This window comes from Psilocybe cubensis, chromosome 6 (genome assembly GCF_017499595.1).
Source record: "Psilocybe cubensis strain MGC-MH-2018 chromosome 6, whole genome shotgun sequence".
Classification (NCBI taxonomy): Eukaryota; Fungi; Basidiomycota; class Agaricomycetes; order Agaricales; family Agrocybaceae; genus Psilocybe; species Psilocybe cubensis.
Window position 1 is genome coordinate 2,453,542 of NC_063004.1, and position 25,106 is coordinate 2,478,647.

Below are 25,106 nucleotides of genomic sequence, written 5' to 3' on the forward strand. Positions count from 1 at the left end.
AAATCAAGATGGCAAGTTAGTAAGACAGATGAGTAGCACCGCAAGTGTCCATAGTACATATAAGATAGTGAAAGCGAAGGGAGGACAACGACACACGGCTTTAGCTCATGACGTGGTTTACTGCATAAACCCCATGGTGATCTGGTGCCGGGAAGTAGGAGTTGAATCCAGCAGCAGCCATATGATTCCACTCTTGTGGCGAGACTCCTGGGGAGCCTGTGTGGAATGATGCATGCCCGCTTGAAGCGGACAACGGAGTCATGATTTCGCTATCTGAGGCGGGCCCACTGTCATAAGAACTTGCGAGGCCTGGGCTGTCAGTGCCGCTGCTGAAGAAAGGATCGGTCGAAATTTAATTGTAAACTAAAAGAAGAAAGGAAAACCGACGTACTGCAAGGTATTATTTAGTTCTACAATGCGTCGGAACAACGTGCACTGTGTATTTGAAGGATGATGAGCATACTGCCGCAGCGAGCCGAGAGAGCTTGAAAGTGTCTGAGAGAGTTGGACGTAGGTGATGTTTACTGCGGGATTTGAACGACATGAGCAAGCAAAATTGCCTTGTGGCGGAGAGTTGTTGACACTGTATTGGTCACTGTATCCATTATTCCCATCGTCGCTGTTGGATAATGGGTATTGAGTAGTGCCGCCGCCACCATTCTCGGTATAGGATGATGGAGCAGAGCCAGTGTTCCCGTTTCCATTGGAGTACTGTCCATTACTCCCATGATAGGTAGTGCCGTTCCCGTTAGTCCCTCCATTATTATAATTATTAGCTGAGCGCGGGTCGGTCTCAAATGACGGTGAAGCGTCCCCTCTAACATCTGCCTGGAATGTATGATATCGCATGGAAGGTGCTGGGGACGGTGAGAAGCGATATAGATGAGAATTGGTCTCAGCAACAGGCTCCGTTTTAATGGGACTCAATAGAGAGTGGACCGCGCGCCCATTTCGAAGTAATTCTTCTGGAGGCTGCGCCTGCCCCGTTTGCGGGGAAGTTAGTCCCGCCCTTTTTTGCATCGACGCACACTTGGACGCGCGTGAATGCCACTTTTCGTTGGGATCACCATCTCGAAAGGTGCTCTCAGCCCATCGAGGATGTGGTTTCCCTGGGCAAAACCAAGAAAACAATTAGGCAATGATTATAATTTCAAAAACATAAGGCGTACCTCTGAGCTCGCGAACCAGTGATTCTAGCTCTGCGATACGATTCCGTAGACGCGTACTTTCGTCGAGAGATGGGTCATCTCTGGAAAAAATAAGGATCCCGAATATGAATGTCGGAAAAATATATTGTGGGGTAAATAAAATATACCTCAGGGCGGGGTCGTCTATTTCATATACACATAGCCCAGTCTGAAGACGATTGGGGTAAATGACTGACGGGGAAGTACAAGACGCGACAGGGATTTACCAGACCGAGCTGAATGCAGCGCTGACAAGGACGCTTTCGATCGCACTGGAAGAAGGCGCGTCCATTAGCCCATGGCCAAGGTCAGCGAGGACTGTAATGAGCGCACCTTTCTTTTAGATGTGTGGCAGTTGAGACAGCTCTGGGTAGTCCTGTTCCTCCTCCGCTTCCTATTTTTGGGTGATTAACGGGCGTAGAGGGGACCAACGGTTAATTAGTCGGCTAGTTAAGAGAACGATGGCGAGTTGCGGTCTGAAGGAATACTAACCTATGGTCAGTATCGATGGTGAATTCCAAATCCATTATTTCGCCCTTGAGTTGTAGAGGTTGGAAGGACTCTGAAGTCATCATGGCAAAGAGCGGAAAAGGAACAAGCTGAAGTAGAGGTTGTCGTTGCCCTTAAGTGCATCCGGGCTCATTAAGTAACAAGTGCTGAGATCCATTGGTTCAGATCTCGGCGCGTACAGGATCTCCCGATTGGATGTTTAGTGTGCTGTGCAAACTATAGCAAGGAGCCAAAAGCGTAGACTGCAACTTTGGTCCAGACAACGTGTCACAGTTCATAGATAATAAACACTGTCAATCACGTATACCCACCAAGAAAGGGTATAACGCTTGTCCCTGAGGATCTGATCCAACATGTGGGAGGGTTGCGTTATATTTTGGTGTTCAAGCTTTTTTTACCGGAATCTGTCTTGAACGCCTGTGCTGTTCAGAGTCACCGACGTTCCGGAACTACCTCCGTGAACCTCCAATAAGTCCGTGAGCAATTCAGGGTCGTCCTCACCACTGAAGATGCGTCGGCCCAGCGTGTCTGTTGACCACGGCTCTCCATTGTCTCCCGAAATACTCATTAATCAAACATGTAAGCTATGATACGCCTTTCGGCATCGAGCGTGGAATTGCGATGCCAGCCACTGTGAGGTCTTCTGGATTTCAGTAAGCTCCTTTCTGAATTCGTTTGCTTTGATCTGTTTCCTTTATTGTCCCAATGTCGTGAAATACGTTTCTTGCGCCGGATGCACTGAATCGTCACCTCCATGCCCCGACCAGTTAGACTCGACGCGGTTTGGCTTCAGCATAAGCGCGAGTCTTCGATTCTAGAGTCACTGGCTGTGTTGTCGACAATCAGTGTTTGGAGTCAATCAATGTCCATACTGTCATGGGAAGACATACACAAAACAGTGTCTAGATGTCCTCAGAGGTCTCGTCCCTGGATTAAGGCTTTGAGAGTCTCTCACTAACGCCAGTCAGTGATGCAGTCATAGACGATTCTGGTGACATTTGGGCGGAAACGTCTGGTCTTGTGCGCGAAAAACGGATAGTTAGAAGACAAATCATATTCTATACAACAAGTTTGCTGCTGCTTTGCGTCGTTGGACTGCAATTACACCAGACAATGAGGAATTCAGCCAACGAAAAATATTTGCCCATCGACTTACTTTCTGAGCCGACGTAGGTGGCGCATCTCCCAAGTATGAATCCCAACAGGGAATCCGGATTTGTGGCGTCACACGTAAAGTAGATATCCAACCATGCGTAGTCTTTACTTAGGTCTCAGTGATAAGTAATGTAATGTAACGAAGTCGCATTTGAGATGAAGTTATCATTTTTCAATGAACGTGTAGAATTCGAGCATCTAGAATTGCGCAATCATCCGCGGGAGGCGGGAAAAAGGACTAAATTCGGTCCTCAAAATTCAGTCCAAACTTTCCATTTATTCGGGTGGATCGGTTAGTACAAAATCTTGATTCTCATCCGTTTGCAGTAGCTCGGGTCAAGCGCCTCGAAATCATGGACAAACTCGATCCCCGATGCTACATGCCTTATTAGATATTTAGCAAGGTGATCGAGTCACCGATGACTTGCTACACCACAAGCGACATACTTTCATCATAGTGGAGTTCGAAAACATATCTTTCTGAACAGTCTTTCCGTGAAAATCACACTAATAAACTACTAGCCAGTGCATGAACACTCACGGTCTGTCTAGAATGCCTATCCTTTTGAACTAATGTCCAGCCGCAAGCGCCAAAGGGTGCCACAATCAGTCAAGGCCTGGAAGTCGAAGCAGTAGTATTAGGCTGCCAAATACGATATGATCAGAATCTGCGATGGTAAGAACTTAGAAGTCTTGGCTGATTCGACTGACAAGGTTAACTTGAACCCCTGATCAGGCGGCCTTGTGACGACCGGTTGACGCCGTGGAAGATATCAAACACAATCCAATCAGTCATCCGCCATCAGAGCACGTCTATGTGGTGGGAACCGACGGTCCTTTCTGAATAGAGGGCGATGAAAGAAGTGCGAATGGTTGTTCCTACCGATCGTCAGTACTGGAAGAGCTACTTAAAGGTACAAATTACCTGTCAGGAAACCATGCGAGACCGTCAAAAAAGGCAACGACTTTTTTTGGTTCAAAATACTCGCGTTTGTTTCGATAGCTACAATTGGCCTACAGTGAGGTAAATGCGGGGCTCACGATCGTGTTTTTGCCCCGGACATACATTATCGAGGGGTTTTTACGCCATTTGCCCGAGGAAAGTGACGGTACAACAAATTCGTCTAGTTACACAGACCACGAGCCTTTCAGAGTCCATGTCTGGATTGTTGCCGAAAGAACGACGAAACCGTAGGAAAGTCGAGAAGAACAATGCAAGGCAGTAAGTGCACAAGCAGAATCCACGCCAAGAAATTTTTATTCGTAAGTGGAAGACGCGTTGACGCAGTACAAAACCTGCCTCAGCTTGATTTATGTTGAAACAGGTCTAATAGCCAATGGAAGTTAGGGTCACGTAGGGATTGGAAACAAGGTAGTGTCGATAGGTTCGTTTCCAAAGTTTCGAAAGTGGAAGAAACGGAACGACGGGTAGGGGATCGGTCAGCTCGGGAATTTCCTTGAAGCAAAGGACTCCATCCATCTCGAGGACTTTACATTTTCAGGTCAGTAAGGCTGCGCACTATATCATCTGACTGACACGGCGCGTTTTTCCCTGATGTACGTCCGGAAACTGATAGGCTATCAGTGCGGAAAGCTATATGTAATGGTCTTTAAAAACACATTAATCAAACATACCGTAGACATTGGTGAGATCGCAGGTGCGCCCACCATCGCGGGTCCCTTTCAAGGTGTAATGTGCTCGATAACCCCTTACGACCGGGAGGATACCGGGAAAATATAGGAGACAAGTGGGCCAGAACAAGTAAGCAAGTTATGACACTGAGGAGGCAAAGCCTTTTAGCTAATGATGACGAGATTCATGAACGTAAAACATTATCTCTTGGTATTCCAACGATGATAATAGGCCTTCAGCGTCAAATACAATGGCTCCCTACCAACCGTCAAGATGTCGGCCAGATAAATGTGATGTTCGACAGAAAAGCCGCAGGTACAAGACTCGAGTATAGGAATGGAGGTGGCATGCGTATGACAGTGCGCCACTGAGAAAAAAAATGTAAAATTATACAACGGTGCCACTGAGAGTACGAATACCGTGTATTTTTGCCATAGACGAAGTTAAAAGTCCTAGCGCCGTAATAATTGACCAAGAAAGAGCAATGTGGTGACGATCGGCAAGCAGACAGAAAGATAAGTCTTCTAGAAAATCCTAGTATGCGACATAGCTTGGATTTAGAACGAAGAAGGTGTCAAATATGTGGAGATGGTCGATGTGTTTAAACTGACCGTCAACCGTTGAAACGTTCGTTGAATAGTGAACCTGATTGAAATTGTTGAACCCGAAGGCTCATGGTCAAGTTTAGGCCCGGCCTAAACGTAGCCTAAGCGGATCCGAGAGGCTACAATCAAATAAAGCCAAATAAAAGTGCGCATGACGTCGTACAGGTTGAGTTGAAAGTTGCACCTGTTATGACAATCACCATTACTATCACAACGTCCTAGATTCCTCCACTCTATACCTGACTGACTATATCGACAAGTACCCGTGTAAATTACCCAATCACTTCGCGTTTTACGCCTGTATTATGTGAGCAACTTCAGTTTACATTCATGCCCGAAAATCCCTGGTATTGACTTGCGGTTGTAGAATTCGTGTAAAACAGATATTCCACAGATGATGGCGTCAGCATCTGAAAACCCCGACTTGTCTCCCACTTCTCCAGGAGAAGAGGACTCTGACGCCTTGTTGTCAAACGTTGCGGAGATTGAGCCAGAGCCTGTCCCGGGCCTTAATGGAGTGCCTGTACGTTGTACGTTGGAATACACGCGGTTGCAAATGCAACTGTGCAGATACTGTTATTGCTTTCGTAATTTTGACTTGATGACCGCGATTTACAGGGTACGATGTATGTGATACTCTCCATTTGTCCAATCATTCCCTCGTGACGACGTTGATGACGCCTGGCTATTCGTTCATCAGGCCGACCGCACAGAGCCTTACACACGAATAACGCCATTTCAAGAAAAGCACGACACAAGTGTCGAGTGAGTTCAAGACTGTGCTTAGCGATGATAGTTTAGTGAACCAGCTACCTGGATTTTGCGTAGATTCTTTTACAAACCTATCACACTCTCGGCGCTTGCGTGCGGTTTAGTTGTCCTCGCTTATGTGGCCACTACTCAGGATGTCTTGGAAGAAGGAAGGGACAAGAGACGCGTGTATGTTTTGTCCTTCGCCTTTCTATCCCTGTATTTTCTTACACTGCCATGCTCCCTCAGTGGCGTATATGCTGCTATAGCATCGTTTCTACTATTCGCAATGATCCAATTTCGAGATGGACCATTCATTCGACCTCATCCTGCCTTCTGGCGTATAATTCTTGCAGTTAATTTGTTGTACGAACTAGGTCTGGTCTTCTTGTTATTTCAAGATCTCAAAACTGCGCGGCAAATGATGACTTATATCGATTCTAACCTCGGAGTTCCCCTGCCGGAGAAGAGCTACGCTGAGGATTGTACTTTGACTGTTAAGAATCTATGGGTATATATGGATCTTTTACTATATTATAGTGTTCTATATAGGCTGATTTGCGTCGTTTTAGAATGCTTTTGACATCTTCTGCATCGCTCATACTCTAGGTTGGTTTGGAAAAGCCATGATCTTACGGGATTACTGGTTTTGCTGGGTAAGACCCCTTCCTACGTCAACACCTTGAGTAAAAGAAACTAAGCATGAAACAGATTCTTAGTATCGCTTTTGAATTGGCGGAGTACAGTTTGCAGCACCAGTTGCCAAACTTTGCCGAGGCATGTCATGTCGATCTGAGCGTATTCTACTCATTTACCACGTAAATCATTTAGTGTTGGTGGGATCATGTAAGTTTACTCTTTGCATGTCCCTCGTTTTCGAGATATATTCAAGGGTTATCCAATAGTGGATATTAGACGTCATGGTTTGCAATTGGCTCGGCACGTATTTAGGTATGGCGATATAAATCATATGTGATAGTTCATAATATTAACTTCAATTATTCTTTTCTATCAGGAATGAAAGTCTGTCAATTCTTTGAAGTTAAGGTATGAATACGCGATGTCCTTTTGCATGAGAGAAGCGTCGGGCATTCAATACTGTTGGATAGCCTTACGAATGGCGCGGATTCCGACAAACGCGAGGGATCCGGTCGAAGGCAAAAAGAGTGCTTAGCCAGTTCTCTCCTCACGACTTCACTGCTTTCAAGTGGGGGACGGCCACGGACTTCTTGCACTTTTCAACGGTCGTTTTACTACTGGCAGTATTTCTAGCCGCTGAACTCAATCCATTCTACTTAAAGGTATGTGCGATTAATCTTACCAAGGCCCCTTTTAATTTTTGACCAGAGCTTGTTATGGATGGAACCCGACCATCCTATCATCATATTACGCCTTACCTTTGTGTTTCTTTGCGCCCTTCCTGCTGTTCGAGAACTTTATCAGTATATTAACGATCCGCGGTAAGCATTCAAAAACTCGCATTTTCTCCGTTATACTTGACGCACCATTTTCCAGACGAGCGGTGCGTATGGGTCAGCATGTCTGGCTTCTTCTAGCCACCATCGTCACTGAGTTCTTGGTGATTGCGAAATGGGGTAAAGGGCAGTTTCCCGAGCCTCTACCGTCCAAGGTTAAGTGGGGCTGGGCAATCGGAGCTTCGGTTCTCGTTCTCTATCCCATTTTCCAGGTCAGTTTACAGATCTACTTCTCGATTGTCCTTCCATTATTTTGTTACCTGTATGATAGCTGATTGACGTTCGCATACAGTTTGGAGTCCCTAGCGCGAGAAGGTATCTCCGTAGGCATCAGAAGAAAGGAAAGGCAAAGTCGTCATGAAATTAGTAGTGGTTCATATTCATACCTTATGTCGATACCATTAATTCACTCTATGGAGTCTAAATATTCAGGACGCACTTCATTAGAATCCTCTTTCTTCGCATAGTCGTCTGAAAGGGATCAACGGCGCTTCTTTATTCGACTCTTTTGAGGCGATCGATCGGGTGGGAACAATGAGGAAGCCTTTTGAGCGTCGTCTATTTCACTTAGTGTGTGTGAGTCCAGCGTCCATCCTTTGTTGTCGGAGAAGTACTGCGCCGGAGAAACGACACAGATATAACTCGTACTGATATTAATGAGCTTCATGCCTGATTACTTTTCATCTTACGAGTGGCGGGGATTGTTTCAACAGTACAGGAGCTATGGAAGCGATGTCCGTCAAAATAGAACGTTTTGCTGACTTGTATGTTGATTTCTCGACCGTTACACCGCTTCATCTTACCTTGTTGGAGTTGTAAACGGTTTGAACTGGTTTGGAAATACTTCCATCCTAAGAATATGATGGTGGCCCTCAAGTGTATCATTATCATGATGGTCATGGGTACATAATGCGAAATTTTTGGATATTCTCCCTCAATGTAACAGTACAGGAATACCATTGGTACACAGCTACCCGCTGATATCTCGACCTTTATAGATCGTCAAGAAATAAGAACGAGTATATTGGTGGGCAGTCGAGTGAGTTCACATACCTAAAAAAGTTTTCAACTTTAACGGAGGTATGCCTTTATCGGCATTCAATTAAATTAGCGGTGTGAGAGTTTTGAATCTTCAGACAACCACGAGTAGAACATATGAGTCTTAAAATAGCATGCCGTTGTCCCTTTCAACGCACATACTTACAGGTTTCGTCTGCATCTTTAAAAAATTTAGGCTGGATAAAGGTCTCTTCTGCCGAGTCACCAATGTGAATAGCCCATTCCACATAAAAATATTCTCTAGCAAACTATATTAGGCAGAAGATAAATCAGTATATTTCCTCAGAAGGAGCTTATGACTTGCCATACTTTGAATATGATCTTTTATATATGTGTTTTTTCCAGAATAGGGCAGTTACTACTAAATTCCTGGTGCGGGGCGCATTCAGTTGTACTAGATCTCTCATCCTCGGAGCTCAAGGGATTCAGGGACAGCTTATTCGGGAGATGACAGATTTGTCTTTGGTACTTAGTATTCTTGGGCATTACGAATAACGTCCCTTTTGTCGGCTCGGCTGCTCCAGAATCCACGGTCCGTTTTAGGTATCTCACGGCCCGGCCTAATTTGATTAAACACGTGATCCTCCGTATTCGTAAGCAATGCAATGCTATCCAACAAGCTCAGCCATTCCTGTCATCGACCACCACTTTGTCATCGACTCTTCCTTGTATTCATCGTTTTAGTACATCTATTCTGCACAATGCCGCGCGCTGAAGGTGAGAATTCTCTACAAACCTCTTTAGAAAGGCAAAAGCCGCTCATCTTTATCTCGGTAACTAACCTCATGGTAGTGGGAACCCCAAAGTATGTTGCGAACAAGATGAAGTCAAAGGGTTTGCAACGCCTTCGATGGTATTGCCAAGTCTGCGAGAAGCAGTGCAGAGACGAGAACGGCTTCAAATGTCACGCAGCGTCAGAGTCGCATCTGCGACAGATGCTGGTCGTTGGTGAACACGCAGGTAGCCACATCGCTGGATTTTCCCAACAATTTCAATCTGAGTTCGTTGCATTGCTCTCCAGAAGGTACTTTTCTCAGCTTCTTTCTTATATCTCTTATCAGTCATGTCTGTTCATACATAGATTTGGCACAAAACGTGTTCGAGCCAATCAGGTGTACCAGGAATACATCTCGGACAAGAACCATCTCCACATGAACTCCACACGATGGGTAACCTTAACCGAATTCGTGAAGCATCTCGGTAGAACGGGTGTCGCTAGAGTGGACGAAACTGAGAAAGGTTGGTTCATCGCGTGGATCGACAATAGTCCTCAGGCCCTTGCCAAAGCGGTGCGTTGGCATACTTCTGTTTCGGAATGTAGCTGACGGGTTCTATCATGAATTTAGGAGGCTTCCCAGAAGAAAGATCGTGCAACCATATCCGATGAGCAGAGAGAGCGACTCCTCATCGCCGAACAAATAGAACGAGCTGCAGCAGAAAGTACCTCCGAACCAACGCCTTCCACTTCAGCTGTTGAGGAAGGTCTACAACGGGACGATAAGTCTGAAAAGGTCGTCTTAACATTATCAGCCAAATCGGCCGCATCAAGTGCACCGATTGGCATCAAGATGAACGCCCTGAAGCCTGCAGTCAATCCACTAAAAGCAAATCCGTTAAAACGGCCAAACGTATTCAAGGCTGCAGCGGCTGCTTCTTCCGATGGCGGAGACAAGGCGGTTAACGAAAAGAAGAGATCGGCTCCGATGACTGCAGCTGAGAGACTTATAATTGAGGAACAGGAGCGGAAGAGGAGAAGGATGGACCGGGACAACATGGCCTGAGGTTCTCGAGTTTTTTGGACGTGTTTCCCTTGTATGTTCTTTTAATATTTGTAACTCGATCGACATCAATAACTCTGTATCTATCTCGATGTCGCTGCCGGTGTTTTGGGAAGATCACCCGCTTTCTCCCCTCTAATGCCCACCGACCAGATATATAATAGTTTCCCGGTCGCTTCCCCTCATTCTTCTCCATTCAATCCCTCCAACATATCTTGGACCACTCCCTGCGCCCTACCGGACGTCTACAAAACTACGTGTATCGTGATTTGAAAACGGTGCTTCAGATCGATAGCATCTTGACTTGTTTATGATTTAACTGTCTCTTCGTATTCCAACACATGAAACCTGAGACCAGCGGGTGGAATATCCATCAAACAATCTCAGCACCGTGGTTAAATGGTCTATTTTATGCCGCCGGAACGCCGAAATAACTACCTATATTTCAATGATTCATATCTAGAGTTTCGCCCTCTCATATTCCTCCCAGAAACACTGGCAAGCTCTTCTGCTCGCAAACAATACGGTCCATAACGAGCGCTAATATCGCTGTTCTCCCTACTTCATGGTTATCGTACACGTTGGACGGCCGCAGCTTCTATCAGCTTCATCATTGCGATTACGAACGAATTTATTTTATGACCAGGTCTGGCCTCTCAAGCTTATGCGAACATCCAGGATTTCAGCAGCCGATGACATGTCCTTTCCCGCCATAGGCTTCATTCAATTCTTGGATGCAAGCAGGAATCTCTTAGAAAGCTCATCTGCTATCTGCTATTCCCTCTACGACCGCGAGGGGATCATCCAGCGTTTTTTCCTCTGGTTTGATGTATAATCAACCGACAACGATTCCGGTTGATCTCTCCGCCCCAGTTCCATAACTGTCAGTGACCAGTATAAGCATGCACAAACCAAATTACACCGAGAAAAACACAGGAGGACCATCTTTATCGATTTTATCGCCACTCATATTTCACGTAGAGGTCGCGGCCATTCGCGATCATCTCTCCCCGTTGTCTAGCCCAGTTTCTGATTATGTGTCGATCTTGTGTTATAATGGGCCGTGTCGCATTCTATATTACGGGAAATTCTCCGGCTTTTTTCTTTCTACCTCATTTTTCAATTTCATAACCAGTTTTCTATGAAAACAATCTCTAAAGCTCTGCCCGATGAACTAATCCGGATTCAAGAACTTCGTACCCTGGAATCCTAGATATACGCATGATTACTGGAAGAATCAGAATCTACTCTGTCCTCGCGATTTAATGGAGCTTTTAGTTCATTGAGCTTCCACCATGAATACGTATTGATGGTGGCTTTGTAGCCTGCATCGCAGTTCTCTGAGTTCTCAAGCACATTCTCTGTCGGATCCCAGTTTAACGAAAATTTTGCCAACTAAAAATAGGCGCTTTCAGGATATACATCGATGCGAAAGAAACGCTTTGAATGACTTGTTGCAGCATTTTACACTTCAAAGGGCTCCACAAAGACCATTGTAATGTTTATCACTGGAGAGACCGAGTTGAAAAATAAGCATTGCATCTTTGGCCAAGTCTTCATGACAATCCTTTCGTTCCTGAAGGGGCTATTCATTTCAGGAACTTCACGAAAAGATGTTCTTCTTCGAAGCGAAGGAAGCATTTCATTGCATTGATGTTTAATGGAACAAGCAGTGAGAATATCCAAGCGAATCATGTATGTATTACGATTATCCGGACCCAAGTTCTGTGATTCATTGATACTGATCATACGCGTGCGAAGCTGCAGCTAAGCGTGCAATAAGTAGCCGTTCCGAGTGCTTTCGCTCCCTTTTAGGGCCAGACATTCGGCGTCCATTTGGCAGCTTGTTCAAGTACGTAGGATTTCTGATAGGAGAAATTATGAATTCCATAACAGTTACGCCTCATAAATTGTGGGACAGATTTATGACTTCCCCAATGCAATGCCTGAGTGCTCTTCGGACCTCATGTGATGATGATGTGGGAAGTCTTGACCTACATAACCTCACGTTGTGTTTCTTGAACCATATGCACTGTTTCTTGAAGTTGCTCTGGTGAGTCGCATTGTTCTATGGCGCCTCAAATCCTTTTGGCCAACTGGTAGCGCGTTTATTTGCTAATTGCTAGATGAGCTCTTCCATTTTCTGTATCAGCGTGCAAACAAAGATTTGGGGTCAGTATGACTGGAATAGCAGGGAAGTTTTTGCTTGCGGTCGTTTCCGAGGTTTCAGCACTTTCGATATGGATTATTAGCATGATATTGGTGACCTCTGTGAGCTCATGAGGGAGTGACACCGGACCCAAATCGGATCCCAGTTGCAACTGGAATGGCTTCAACTGATTTGGTTATCATGACGAATAGGCCATGACAGTATTCATCGAAAAGTCCGAAGAAGGGGTGAATGACATTCACAAATACGGGTTTTAGGGATACCAACTCCGAGGGATGCATATACTCGTAAAGTAACACTTCGCGGTTGATACGTATCATGGGTTCTAGAGGTTATTATCTTTGAAACAAATGGGCTATTTCGAAGTGGCGAAGATAACGGATGCCAGGGAAATGTAATGTGGAGGACAGTCATATACGAGATGCAACTTGGTCGACGATTCGAAAGTCGAAAACTCCTGATGTTGGATCATTTAAATCGATGACTTCATAGTTATTGTATCTTATCAAGTCAGTGAGATGTCAGGTTCTATTAGTTTGATAGATCCCAATTACAATATCCATGAACCGTCAACTACTTGATTCATAAATACGAATTGTTTTAGATTGATTTTTCTGATCCTTCAGACCCGGATGAGCTCCAGTAACGAAGTGTAGACATTTCTCTCTTTTTTTACAGTGAATGTACTCAGCTTGGTTGATGCTGGTTATGGCAACATGGGCAAGTCTAAGAAACATCATACACATGGCAGGCGAGAAGTCAGTCATTCAGCCTTGTCGGAAACGCGACAGGGACTCTCGAGAGGTTGAGAGAATGATATCGGAAGACATCGCTGGAATCCTCCTTACTTGTCGTAAGCCATTACCTCTCCTCTGATTTTTACCCGCTATCGAACGCCGTGAACATCACCATCACTGGCCCTTCCAAGCCAACGGTCTATGATCTCCATTGAATCATTTTTGGTGGCTTGCGGGAGTTGTGAAGCGAAATGATCTCAAGAAAAGCGATTGAGTAGAGTCACAGTAGAAAGTGGGGTCGTTTCCGCTCATAAAAAGGTGGAGAGAGGTTGGTAGACAAATCGATAAGGGTGAATGTCCTAGTTGCGTCCAAGGTAGCAAGGCGATATATTTTTAGGCCACGCGTCGAGGCAAGGGAATCAACCTCCGCATCCATCCAAATGGGGATAATAATCAGGCCGGCCTAAAGGCTCGTAAGGCAAGTTTATTCAAGGTTTGCACCTATTCATTATAGTAATTAAACGCTGGCAGCCATGCAAGCCCTTCTCATCATCAACCACCACTATCGATTTCTCGATAATGTCGCACTACAAGTCGGTGTCGCTGAAAGAAGACCATGAACTTTCCCCGTCACCTATGATCAACTCTCAGGCTGATCTTCAGTCGGACCCGTGGAATGATGAACTGTTAAATATGGTTGGTTTAAAATTAATACCCGTACTTTATGGACGAACGAAACTGAATATATGGGCCTCAGTACCAGGATGATCCACCCTTGTCTGATAGAGCGGCGCTACATCCTGCAGCAGCAGCAAGTTTCGTAGCACGGGCCCCTTCTCAATCCCAAAGAATGGCTAGCATTCAAAAACGGAGGAAAAATAGGCTGATATGGCTTGCCATTATAGCCGTAATTCTGGCGCTTGGAGTGGTGGGTGCCGTCGTTGGTGTGCTTGTGGGGAAAAAAGGCACTTCGAACGAGACGAAGTCAGCCGACAACACCGGTGGAAGTGGTGGAAATGGAAGTGGTGGAACGGGTGGCACTGGTTCAGGCAGTGGCACAGGATCGTCTTCTCTCCTTTCGGGAACCAGTGGTAGTAAAGTCACTATGGAAGATGGAACGACTTTTGTATACACAAATGACTTCGGTGGAGAGTGGGCAGTCGACCCCAAACAACCCTTTGCAACTGGCGGTAAAGCACAGAGTTGGAGTCCTCGAATCGGTACAGAGGAATGGAAATGGGGCACCGATTATGTTAGAGGTGTGAATCTAGGGTTAGTGCGCATAAATGCTTTTTTTCTCTTAACTCCTAACTCGTATGCGCATACAGTGGCTGGCTAGGTATATCTTCAACATGTTATTATGTTCACTTTTCGTCTGATACATGGCTCCAGTGACCGAGCCTTTTATCGTACCAGCGCTCTACGAGGCTTATATCGGCAAAACAAACATTAATGTCGTTGATGAATGGACACTCTCGCAGGCGATGGGGTCAGATATCGCCACCAAGATGGAGGAACATTATAAAACATTCATCGTCAGTGCAATATCTTCAGTATTTCATTCCACTGACATTTTTATCTACTTACAGACAGAACAAGACTTCGCTCAGATAGCAGGTCGGTCTTTTTTTTCTATAATTGTTCTATCTTGAACTTTTCGCGAAGGTGCTGGATTAAATTGGGTTCGGATTCCTATTGGTTTCTGGGCTATTGAGACTATAAACGATGAACCATTTTTGACTGGTACTTCTTGGACTTACTTCCTTAAAGCGTGAGGTTTATCACCAAACTATATTTCGTATTATTGCCAACTTATTCTTTTCGATTAACAGTATTCAATGGGGAAGAAAGTATGGCATCCGAATTTATCTCGACCTTCATGCGCTCCCGGGAAGTCAGAATGGCTGGGTAGGTGTTCGTTAACTTCTTTTTGTAGGAGGTCTAATCGCTTCTGTTTTGTAGAATCATTCGGGAAAAAGTATGCCCCGTATCCTTCATTGTATATTCGCGGGCTGACAAGAGATTCCAATGTTTGTTCTTCGCTTTCGTCGTTGATCAGGTGGATCAGTCAACTTGTAAGTGCTTCTCGACGCCACATCCTCTGTTCGTTGCCACTGATATGGCGCCACTAATTACCTTGCTCTCTTCCCCTGTTCGTTTTCTATCTTTGGATCTGGAATTAAAGCATGAACGGGGTTATGGGTATTGCCAACGCTGAGCGTACGCTCAACTATCTTCGGATTATCACAGAATTTGTCAGTCAACCTCAGTATCGGGATGTTGTCGGGATGTAAGTCGGTTCTATTTTCCTTCTCCAAAAAGAAATGCAGTCAATTTTTGTCAAATAAACGTTGTCACATCGGAATCTGTGCTAATATTGTTCTATCTTCAGAGTCGGCATTGTCAACGAAATCCTTTGGGACACAATCGGAAAAGACGCAGTCCAGAGCTTCTACCTCAAAGCTTATGATACCATCAGAAAATCCACGTAAGTTTTCTTAATGCTGGCGTATCGGTGCTCGACGTCTCCATTATTATTCCTACATATTTACAACATTCTCCGAGTTTCGACGTCGCGAAGCTTCGATACTAAATGTAACCACATAAATCCAAGACTGATCACTTTCGTGTTTACAGGGGGACAGGGACAGGAAATGGACCGTACATCGCCATTCATGAGGGCTTCCAAGGGGTACGGTCCATTTTCGGTTTCATGACGCGAATAAAGCACCTATGCTAACGACCTTTCTGTTGTCTAGCCAGCTATCTGGGAAGGGTACAGTATATTTTCAAAATTAGAATATCGTTTCGAAGTTGTAACTATTTTTTAGATTTTTGACTGGCGCAGATCGGTTAGCCCTCGACCAACATCCGGTGAGTGATGGTTGTGTTTGGGGCCATCAAGTATGCGAAGAGCTGATTGCTTTTTTCCGACCAAATGTAGTACCTGGCCTTTATGGGTGACTCCTCTCCGTATGATATTCTTCGTTTTACAATCGGTAATATCAAGCTGATTTAAACCATGTACGGCCCCATCAGGCCTGCTGTTATGGCAAGGAAACCTTGGTATGTGTTTTCGTCAAAATGTTGAGTTGCCGCCTTTACATCCAAACATGCCGATGGGGAATGATCTCAACTTTTTACTGACCTCGGCTTCTCAGCGATTGGGCGATCGCAACAAATCAATCACAAAAAGTGTTTGGAGTGACACTTGGTGGAGAATTCTCAGCTGCAATCAATAACTGTGGTCTTTGGTATGTAACTTTCTGGCTTTTCCCGGATCTGTGGGGAGGACTACTGAGTACCCCGGCACCTGACTGAATACATTCTTTACTTCTCTCCCACAGGCTAAATGGGATTGGTTCCTCTATTCCGAATTGTGATGTTTGGGACAACTGGAGTGTAAGTGCCTTGTCTTTTGATTTAGGAACCCGAACTTTACGCTCTGTTATGTGCCGGCCGTTTACAATGGGGCAATTACTTATTGATTTTTTTTTTTTTTTTTTGAATTTTAGGCATACACTCCTGATACCATTGCTGCCCTAAAAAATGTCGCACTGGCTAGTATGGATGCCCTTCAAAACTTTTTCTATTGGACGTGGAAAATTGGTAACTCAACAGCACTCGGCACGTCGTCGAGTCCCATGTGGCACTACCAATTGGGACTCCAACAAGGATGGATTCCAAAAGGTGCGAATAAAACAAATACTACTTATCAAAACGTTGCGTAATAATTTGAACAGACCCACGCGAGGCCATTGGGCATTGTGCTTCAGTCCTTGGTTCAAGCCAGCTGTTCGATGGCAATTACCCTGCGACTGCTACCGGAGGAGTAAGTTTTCTACCGCATTCCCACCAGTTCTCAGCGTCTCCTTGTCCTCCACATTCAAATTCTGATCCGGACTTTTCTTTGTGTCTTCTTGTAGGCGGGCGCAGGTACCGTCGACCCCGCTCAAAGCACGTCCCATCCTTTCCCTCCGGCCACTATCTCGCCTTCTTTTTCAGGAACTCAAGTCGCTTTGTTGCCGACATACACGCCAACAGGCACTTTGAAAACACTTTTTGCACCCACGTTCACAGCCGCACCTTCTGCTGTTGTCGGCTCAGGCTGGAATAATCCTGCAGATAATGCCCCTGCATTCGTGTATGTTTTCTACCTTACCTGTGTTTTTTGCTTTTCCTTACTCCGTCGGGAAACATTTTAGACCCATTGCCGGCTGCTCGTACCCTAAGTTAGTGTTCATCGTATTAACGTATCTGTGTCGGCTGTATGTCTGATCCTTTGCTATTTTGTTTAGCCCTTGGGATGCCGTCAGCGCAGCTTTGCCAACTACTACCTGCACTGGACCCTGAAACTACGCGTCGAGGACAATGTTTCTTTCGATCTGACATTGTGAATTGTAACTATCTAAGCCTACTTAATTTTTATGTTGAACCTGTCCTGATCCTTTCTATATAATGGATATTTACGTTCCAGTTGGAACGTATGTTTAGATTTACTCCATATCATATTTACTATACTCTACATGTACTCAGAGATGGACTATTTTTCTATAGCTGTTCTCGATAGCACTGTACATACTCTTCCTGGACAACATATTCAATGTTTACATATAGCTACTGTCGTACCTTGACTCTGTGCTTTTGGCGATTTATACGGGACATGCGTAGATTTCTGTTCTCATCAACCATTCAATGCAGTATCTTCAAAATGGTTCACCCTCATAGTCAAAAATTGACATACATGTGCAGTGTGCATCACATGGTACACCTATGATATATTGGTGATACGACCTGGAGGTTCAGTGTATGTTTTAATCAAATCACTAAACTCTATGTCTATCAAACTAAGTTCTTTGCACATTCCTTTGAAAACAGCCATCCATGAGATCGGTAAGATTTGGTAAGGTACCTATGTTATGTGTCATTCCCCGCGGCAGCTAATGACGGTGAGAAGAATTCAGGGTCTTCCTTTTTGCCATGGCATAGAGGGTAGCTCTGTCGCCGCTTCCGTCAACCAAGGCCCTGAACATGCCGCTCTCTTTGCCAAGAAGAGACAACGGACTGTCGAATTCGACCTGGAAAAAAGAATTCTGCAAATCGATTAAAATAGATTTTATGACGGTTTGAGTCGTACAATTCGGCCACTATCAAGAACCATCTGGCACTTCTGTTAGCAATAAACTTTGGATTAAAATAGGGGTGATACTCACCATTTTGTCAGCATCCATGATCGTCTGGAGTCTATGAGCCACAGTAATGACAGTCACATCTGAGGGCAACTGGTGCCGAAGCGTTGTTTGGATTACGGAATCAGTCGTGTAATCTTAGAAAATTCGGTACGTTAGCCACCACACACGACCAGCAAAATGGGGAATGCTACCAATTGCAGAAGTCGCTGAAGAGAAAGCAGATTTCTATCACTATTACGCCACAGAAATAGTTACGTTGACCTGCCTTCATCCAAAACAAGGAGTTTGCTGCCTCGGACCATTGCTCTTGCAAGGGCCAGAATTTGTTTTTGGCCCACTGATAAATTGCAGCCTGCGCTAGCGATATTACTGTCAAGTGTAAGACATGCTTCGCCGAGTTCTTCAAAAGAAAATAACCCTGCTGCCCGGAGAGCATCGTTCAGCGTCGCATCGCCATGTTGCTCGAATGGGTCCAGATTGCGGCGAAGTGTCCCTGATTGTTACTGCATTACAAAAAAATCGGATTCCCACTGTGCGCAGCAACTTACCGCTCAGAAGCTCAGGCTGTATGTGTATCAGTGTGATGAAGATATATCACAACAGTTTATCCAACTTACCGACTGAGGAATAATTGTAATATTCGATCTTAAAACATCAAGATTGATTTGGTTGGTAGGAACGCCGTCGTAATAGACAGTTCCTTCTGTGAAAATGCAGCGTAGGAGCGCCAGCGTTAAAGAACTCTATATTTGTTATGTATGATCGACAGAGCAAGAAACGGCGGCCTTCTGAAGCGGAACTAACCTTCCCACTACCTGTTCTACCGACTAGGGCAACTCAGCATGGAAACAGACACTCAGCGCAATTTGTTGCTCACCAATTCCAATTCTTTGACCTGATTCAATATGGAACGACAGGTCATGCAGGACCTTCGGCCCAACCTGCAGCATTCATACTTTCAATATATTCACGATCAACGGCCGCTCTAAACATTCGCACCTGTGAGTACCGTGCCGATAGGCATTCTACTCGGAGATCGCCACTTGTTGGCCAAGAAGCTGGTGGTTTTCCGTCTTCCGTTTGCTGAGGTTCGTGCTCGATGTCAAGGAACCCCTGGATGCGTTCAAGACTAGGATTTCATTAGCGTATAGAAACAGACATGCTCCAGAATCTTACCTGTTTGCTTGAACTTCAAATTCATTGAAAGCTCTGACAAAGATTAAAATTAGAGCACACAGCTCCGCGGCCAGACTCAATGCGACACCTGTATTGGCTGCACCAATGGAGTGTCCGTATAGCAGATACGCGGCAAGAGAGGCAGTAAAAAGCTCCCCAAGAAGGTCTATTCGTACACCAATCCATTTATTAAGGCTCACGGACGCTCTTCCGACTCGAACATAGTGATTTATTCGATTTATTGATTCATCTTTAAAGAGACCCTCCGCGCCATATGCACGAATAGAGACTGCACCTTATTAATGTCTTGCTTGTCAGGTATAATGAGAAGACAAACCTAGGCCTGATATGGCTGCGTTGAAATGAGCTAGAAGTGGCGATCGAGCGTTACTAAAACACACAGGCAGTGAGTTATCATAATACTATACATTTTTATTGCTGAATATAGCGTACCTTTTCTCGCGTTTAACTGACATCTGGGCTTTCAGATACATGTTCCCCAAATAAAAGCCTAAAATTGCAACCCCAAATCCTGGAAAGAGGAAAAATGGTGCGAAAAGAACGATGACAACTATTTTCGTAGTCATCGAAATGGCAACTTCATTTACATCACGGAAGGTGAACGGAATAATTCCGTCTACTGCACTGATATCCTGTGTACAACGCGCGATGATTCTTCCTGTGGGTGTCTCATCTAGCCATCTACAGGAGACAGTTAGAAGAGTAACAAATCGAAGTTAGGAGAGATATTTACCTTAAAGTACTGGAGAGAAATGAATCAACTAAGGTCCCGTTTATAAACCTCGACGCCCTCATTGTTCCATAGACGAAATGAATATATGCGGAGTTATAGATGGTAGTCGCCGCCAGCTGAAGGAGACAGTAGACAATGAGGTAGCTATTGACAAATTAGAACCAATACCAAACTGTTGGTAAAAGGATAACAAAGTACTTGCAATGAAGCGGGCACCTCTGATGGCGTATGAAACTCATACTGAGAACCCCAATACCCAAGGAACCACACTTGGAAAGTCGATAACCAATCTGTTAGTGCGATACCAGATATCCAAAGAACGTAAAACCAGACAGGATGATTTCCTCCTAAGCCTTTTAAGAACACTTTGATGGATTTCCATGTAACATGCCCTTCGATGATTTCTTCTTTCATAATGAGCTTTCCATCTACCACAAAATTGTTTTTATGTGACAACGAATGAACTTCTTGGTGGGAGATGGCGATGCTTTCGTTGTCGATTTCAGCTTCTCTAGATATAAAAGAATCGTTAGTAACAATCTTTTTGATATCTTTGCTTTGAGTGTGCAGTGTGCCATCTGAGTTCAGTGAAACAATAAAATGGGCAATAGGCGCAGTCAATGCGATGTTGTGAGTCTTCGAGATTTTCAGCAAAATAAATAGGTCTTCTGATTGAAAACTTACTAAAAGTAAGATGGTGCGATCCTTCACTAAATCTCCTTGAAGACATTGGTTGACTATCCAAGAAGAACTTCACAGCCTCAGTTAAACGTCAATACAAGCTAGTCCAAGATCACATACGTATGAACATCCAACGCTGCCAACACATCATCTAACAACAGGATTTTTGCAGGAGAGTAGATTGCGCGTGCCAATGTTACTCGCGCCTGTTTATTGCCGACAACATCAACCAAAAGGTGCCAAGCTTAATGTAATAGGCGCTTAACCTTTTGCCCACCACTAAACAAATGATCAGATGCGTATCAATCAAGGAAGGACTCAGGGACGTACCTCAGGGTTAACCCCTTTTCGCCCACTTCAGTGGCGTCTCCAGCTTCAAACATTTGTAGATCCTTATCCAATGCGCACTGCTGGATAACTATAACAAGAACGATGCAAAATTAACAGTCGTGAATGACCCTGTATCCATGTGAATTTGACCTTTCTTATAACGAACTTCGTCATATGCAGATCCGAATAATATATTTTCACGGATAGTTGCATTTTGGACCCAAGAGTCCTGAGCAGCGAAGGCGATTCCTCCTCCTCTAGGCAGGTTGAAACAAGAATCAGGGCTAGATGGCAAAAAATACATTTCCCCTAGCATAATGTTAGTAAGGATATCACACAATTCAAATTAGTTTGACAAACCTAACAGGGCCATCAACATGGATGTCTTTCCTGAACCACTGCCAATGGATAAGTACATAAATAAAACACAGAACACGCTTTTCCCTACGTTGGGACGACTATGAGGTTAATGGAGTTTTTCTGGAACAATAGCTTGTAGGGAATTCGAAGCTTGAAGGAACGAGTTGTCGGTGTTAAGGAACCTTCATTGGATAAGAGAGACCATGTAAAGGTCACATCGTTGAATCCGATTTCGTCCTTCAAATGATGTTTCAGTATCATTGATGGCGCTTGCGAAGAAAATGCGTCCAAAAGTTCGGTATTCTTCAAGAAGTCATTTATGCGATCCAATGACACCTTGCCTATTTGTGCATAAATATTGAGTTTGTGGAGTAGGGATGAGAGGAGTTCAAACAAAGACCTTGGGCAGCAGCTGTGATTTCAAAAGATATTTTTCTGAGTTGCGTTCTAAGGATATTAAAAACTGTGATGCTGGAGAATATTTTGGATGCTTAAGGTTCCGTAAGATGAAATTGTTCGAAGAATGTCATAGGCAAGCTAACCATTAAGCTCCCCTTTCATAATGATGGCATATACTCCAAATGTCACCAACATGGTTATGATGGGGATAACGTAGCTGGAGACGCATTTTTGTCAGGTGAGAGTTGGTTTTAATAAAATCGACATACGTTATGACCGAGTTAGCTGCGTCTAATAGCTATTTGATAGTCAATCAAAGTAAAGCTCAAGATGCAATGTTCATCCATACTTTCAGTCTCCAAAGAGAAGTAAGTTCATTGTCTCTGCTTTGCTTGATACGTTTAGACATTTTCTCTTCCCATCCAAATACTTTAATCATTCGGATGACGTTTATAGCTGTTCAAAAATTAGCACTAAAATCGGCTAGACAGCTATCTCTGGCACTTACCTTCAGCCACATCCTGAACCCTAGCGTCTGTCTATTGGGGAAATGAATGACTTGAATGACTACAAAATGGTAATAACAATAAACCTTTTCCATCAAAACTTTTTGAGTGTCTTGTATTAACTTGGCAATATAACCTGGGACGGGAAAGAGTACGATTGTAACTGCAATGCCTGCAAATGCACTGATTCATAAACATGGTAAGCGCGTCTTGTCAATATATACATCGAAGAAAACCAACCTCCATCCAAGAAGTTGATAGAGAAATACAACACTGAGGATGATTTGGAGAGGCACATAGACAACTGAAGGCAAAATTTGACTTTAGTTACCCAAAATAAAACGCGATTTAACATTTAGGCGTACGAAGGACGATGAATTCTCGTGCCTCCACAATATTGGCCAAATCTGTTGTAACCAAGTTATTGATCTTTCCGAGGACATTTGCGCCACTTTTTTCAATCTTTTTATCCTGGAGGGACGGTGCCTGATACTTGTGATAGGTTGCTCGCCGACGGTAGAATGTAACGCTGTTCGAGGCACCGTGGTAGTGGGTTCATCCTCGCTACTAGCTTCTTCGACGGCAAGATCTTCCGAGGCCTGAGGTTCTTCCGTAGAGGTCGAGGGATCGTTTTTAACTCGTATGCGAAGGCTATGTTCGAAGACCAGTTGCGTCAGGAGACCTTCGACGCGAACGAAGGTAGTGGTGGCAACGAAAATGTAATTCTGGAACAATAGTGTCCGGAAGAATGGCCCACAGAAGATACACAAAATCCAAAACCAAGGCTTGATGCGGGCATTTTCACCTCCTGTCTCGAGATATCTGCGAGGTGTGAAAGGAGTGTGACTAGAAATCTCTTTTTGGCGACTCACTTCAATAGTCGATTTATAGCCAAAGGTAAAATGAATTCGCAAACACCCATTAGGATGATGCACACACTTATGATCGTATACTCGAGGCCTGGTGCCGGTATATAAGCATTTCAGTTAGACACAGCTAGCAACTGTTAGCTCACGAAGGACGCGCATAAGCCCGAAAAAAATGTGCCGTTTTTGAGCGCCATGAAACAAATCCAAATGCTACTGAAAGTTGTTAGCCAGAATCAAGTTACTAACCGCATTCCAAACGTACCGGAAAGGCGTATTTGACAATATTTTTGGCTTCTTCGGTGTCTGGAAGAGGAGGCAGTTGGTCAAACTCCAAGTGGGATACGCGGTATCCGAGAGCGATAACAGGGTCCAAATAAGTATACACAGCACGAGAAAAGATGGAACATGTTTGTTCATCGTTCGGAATTGGCATCGCTTTCTAGAAATAATTTCCAGTGACCGGCTCTACAATGACTCAATACGGAAAAATATGCCTTGGAGTCAACAGGTATATACCGTCGAGGGATGAAGATTGCTGTAATGGTAAGCGTTGTGATTTTAAACCACAAAAGCATTCCTTGCGCCGAGTCCTTTGGGTGTCCTTCAAAAGTTGCTAGTGGCCATACATCTCGGGATGCATATACCGCAAAAGTAGCTAGGAGGGTCGCCAAATTATATCTCGTCGCTAAAACCCTCCACTTATCGACTGTTAAAGAAACGCCTGCCAATATCAAGGCGTAGAGCTGTTGGAAGACGTCAATACGCGCCAGAATGAGATCTATTCACTGATATTTCATTACTCACAGAAGTCAACATCAAACACATTTCTGGCGACAGCGGAAGTCGTGTAATTGCACCGTGAGGATGGCTCCTATAGAGCGTATTGGCTTCCAAAACTAGCATGACAGCACACCCAAGTAGACGTGCCAAAAGATATGTCGAAGCCGTTTTCCCGCCTAAAGCGTCGACTTTGATGCTAAGCATCTGGGAAAAGGTGGAAGGAGGTATATTCTCCCCAACGACGGGATGCCTTAAGGTTAACGAAATGATTCCATGTACCCCTTGGATGCAAGTGAAAATAAGGACTAGAAGAAAGGGAATTGACCGCGAATCGTTTAGAATGCTATAGCTTATTGGTTAAAGAAACCTGTAGATGCGGTCCAAGGGTCGAACAGACATACAATCTATCCAAGGTTTCTGTGGTCTTTGTGACAATGAGCGTCGAATCCAGCAACGTATGCTGGACTTCCATATCCATAGCACGAACAGTATAGCCTGTGATCGAAAAAAGCAGGAAACCTTCGAAAATTGAGCAATCCACACCATCCAACGGCACGATATAAATCTGACTCATGCACGCCAACTTCCACACGTATACCAAAATACCAAATCGCTAAATCGCGAAACATATCCGCATCCGAGGAACCGGTCTAACAATGGCATGTTGCTTTCGTGGTACTTGCTACCGTCATACTTCACGGTGTTCTTTTGAGAATAGTTCAGGGCCCTCGTAGCAGTTGTTGAATGAAGAAGGGGAAGTGTAATAATAATTCTGAAGTTCATTAAATAAATGTGTGGAAGATATAATTACAGTGATGAAGAGACACGTTCTGCTAAGCGAGATACTCTATCGGACATCCAATCTGACAATGAATTTACCTTTCACGATCATTCATGATGAGATGTGAACAAGTTCCGAGGTCTTGTACATCCTGAAGGGAGTGGATGCTTTGTTTCATGGATGATGGTCTCGTGTACAAGAACCTTTGTTCGACCGTTT

The 25,106-nt window shown here is 44.4% G+C and overlaps 5 protein-coding genes across 5 annotated transcripts; 3 read left to right on the forward strand and 2 right to left on the reverse strand.

The window, feature by feature from the left end:
- Window positions 1-100: 100 nt before the first annotated feature.
- Window positions 101-1,759, reverse strand: JR316_0007277 (uncharacterized protein; the record flags this gene model as incomplete). Its single annotated transcript, XM_047893020.1, has 4 exons — window positions 101-329; window positions 392-1,109; window positions 1,170-1,249; window positions 1,680-1,759. 4 exons carry the CDS (start codon window positions 1,757-1,759, stop codon window positions 101-103), a joined length of 1,107 nt encoding a protein of 368 aa, XP_047748302.1.
- A 3,728-nt stretch (window positions 1,760-5,487) lies between these two features.
- JR316_0007278 (Phosphatidylserine synthase 2) lies at window positions 5,488-7,676 on the forward strand (the record flags this gene model as incomplete). The annotated part of the gene is made up of 10 exons (XM_047893021.1): window positions 5,488-5,613; window positions 5,791-5,855; window positions 5,919-6,029; window positions 6,090-6,351; window positions 6,413-6,449; window positions 6,856-6,887; window positions 6,950-7,141; window positions 7,188-7,300; window positions 7,356-7,527; window positions 7,587-7,676. 10 exons carry the CDS (start codon window positions 5,488-5,490, stop codon window positions 7,674-7,676), a joined length of 1,200 nt encoding a protein of 399 aa, XP_047748303.1.
- Window positions 7,677-9,075: 1,399 nt separating this feature from the next.
- JR316_0007279 (DNA/RNA-binding protein KIN17) lies at window positions 9,076-10,155 on the forward strand (the record flags this gene model as incomplete). Its single annotated transcript, XM_047893022.1, has 4 exons — window positions 9,076-9,091; window positions 9,119-9,398; window positions 9,456-9,663; window positions 9,721-10,155. The coding sequence occupies 4 exons, from the start codon at window positions 9,076-9,078 to the stop codon at window positions 10,153-10,155; spliced, it is 939 nt and encodes a 312-aa protein (XP_047748304.1).
- A 3,483-nt stretch (window positions 10,156-13,638) lies between these two features.
- JR316_0007280 (putative glucan 1,3-beta-glucosidase D) lies at window positions 13,639-17,412 on the forward strand (the record flags this gene model as incomplete). Its single annotated transcript, XM_047893023.1, has 18 exons — window positions 13,639-13,755; window positions 13,817-14,318; window positions 14,452-14,594; window positions 14,649-14,676; window positions 14,725-14,830; window positions 14,892-14,967; window positions 15,022-15,058; window positions 15,119-15,134; window positions 15,245-15,349; window positions 15,452-15,547; window positions 15,697-15,756; window positions 15,891-16,019; window positions 16,221-16,317; window positions 16,575-16,749; window positions 16,803-16,891; window positions 16,986-17,203; window positions 17,265-17,291; window positions 17,358-17,412. The coding sequence occupies 18 exons, from the start codon at window positions 13,639-13,641 to the stop codon at window positions 17,410-17,412; spliced, it is 2,076 nt and encodes a 691-aa protein (XP_047748305.1).
- A 587-nt stretch (window positions 17,413-17,999) lies between these two features.
- On the reverse strand, window positions 18,000-23,759 carry JR316_0007281 (ATP-binding cassette transporter abc4; the record flags this gene model as incomplete). The annotated part of the gene is made up of 31 exons (XM_047893024.1): window positions 18,000-18,137; window positions 18,273-18,303; window positions 18,513-18,744; window positions 18,800-18,815; window positions 18,869-18,994; window positions 19,106-19,192; window positions 19,251-19,380; window positions 19,428-19,716; window positions 19,765-19,817; window positions 19,881-20,129; window positions 20,182-20,297; window positions 20,380-20,817; window positions 20,866-20,932; window positions 20,983-21,068; window positions 21,129-21,141; window positions 21,193-21,280; window positions 21,343-21,501; window positions 21,553-21,590; window positions 21,641-21,893; window positions 21,953-22,042; window positions 22,095-22,168; window positions 22,221-22,249; window positions 22,301-22,407; window positions 22,460-22,490; window positions 22,544-22,640; window positions 22,698-22,761; window positions 22,823-22,943; window positions 23,000-23,279; window positions 23,330-23,417; window positions 23,473-23,536; window positions 23,589-23,759. 31 exons carry the CDS (start codon window positions 23,757-23,759, stop codon window positions 18,000-18,002), a joined length of 3,825 nt encoding a protein of 1,274 aa, XP_047748306.1.
- Window positions 23,760-25,106: the final 1,347 nt, after the last annotated feature.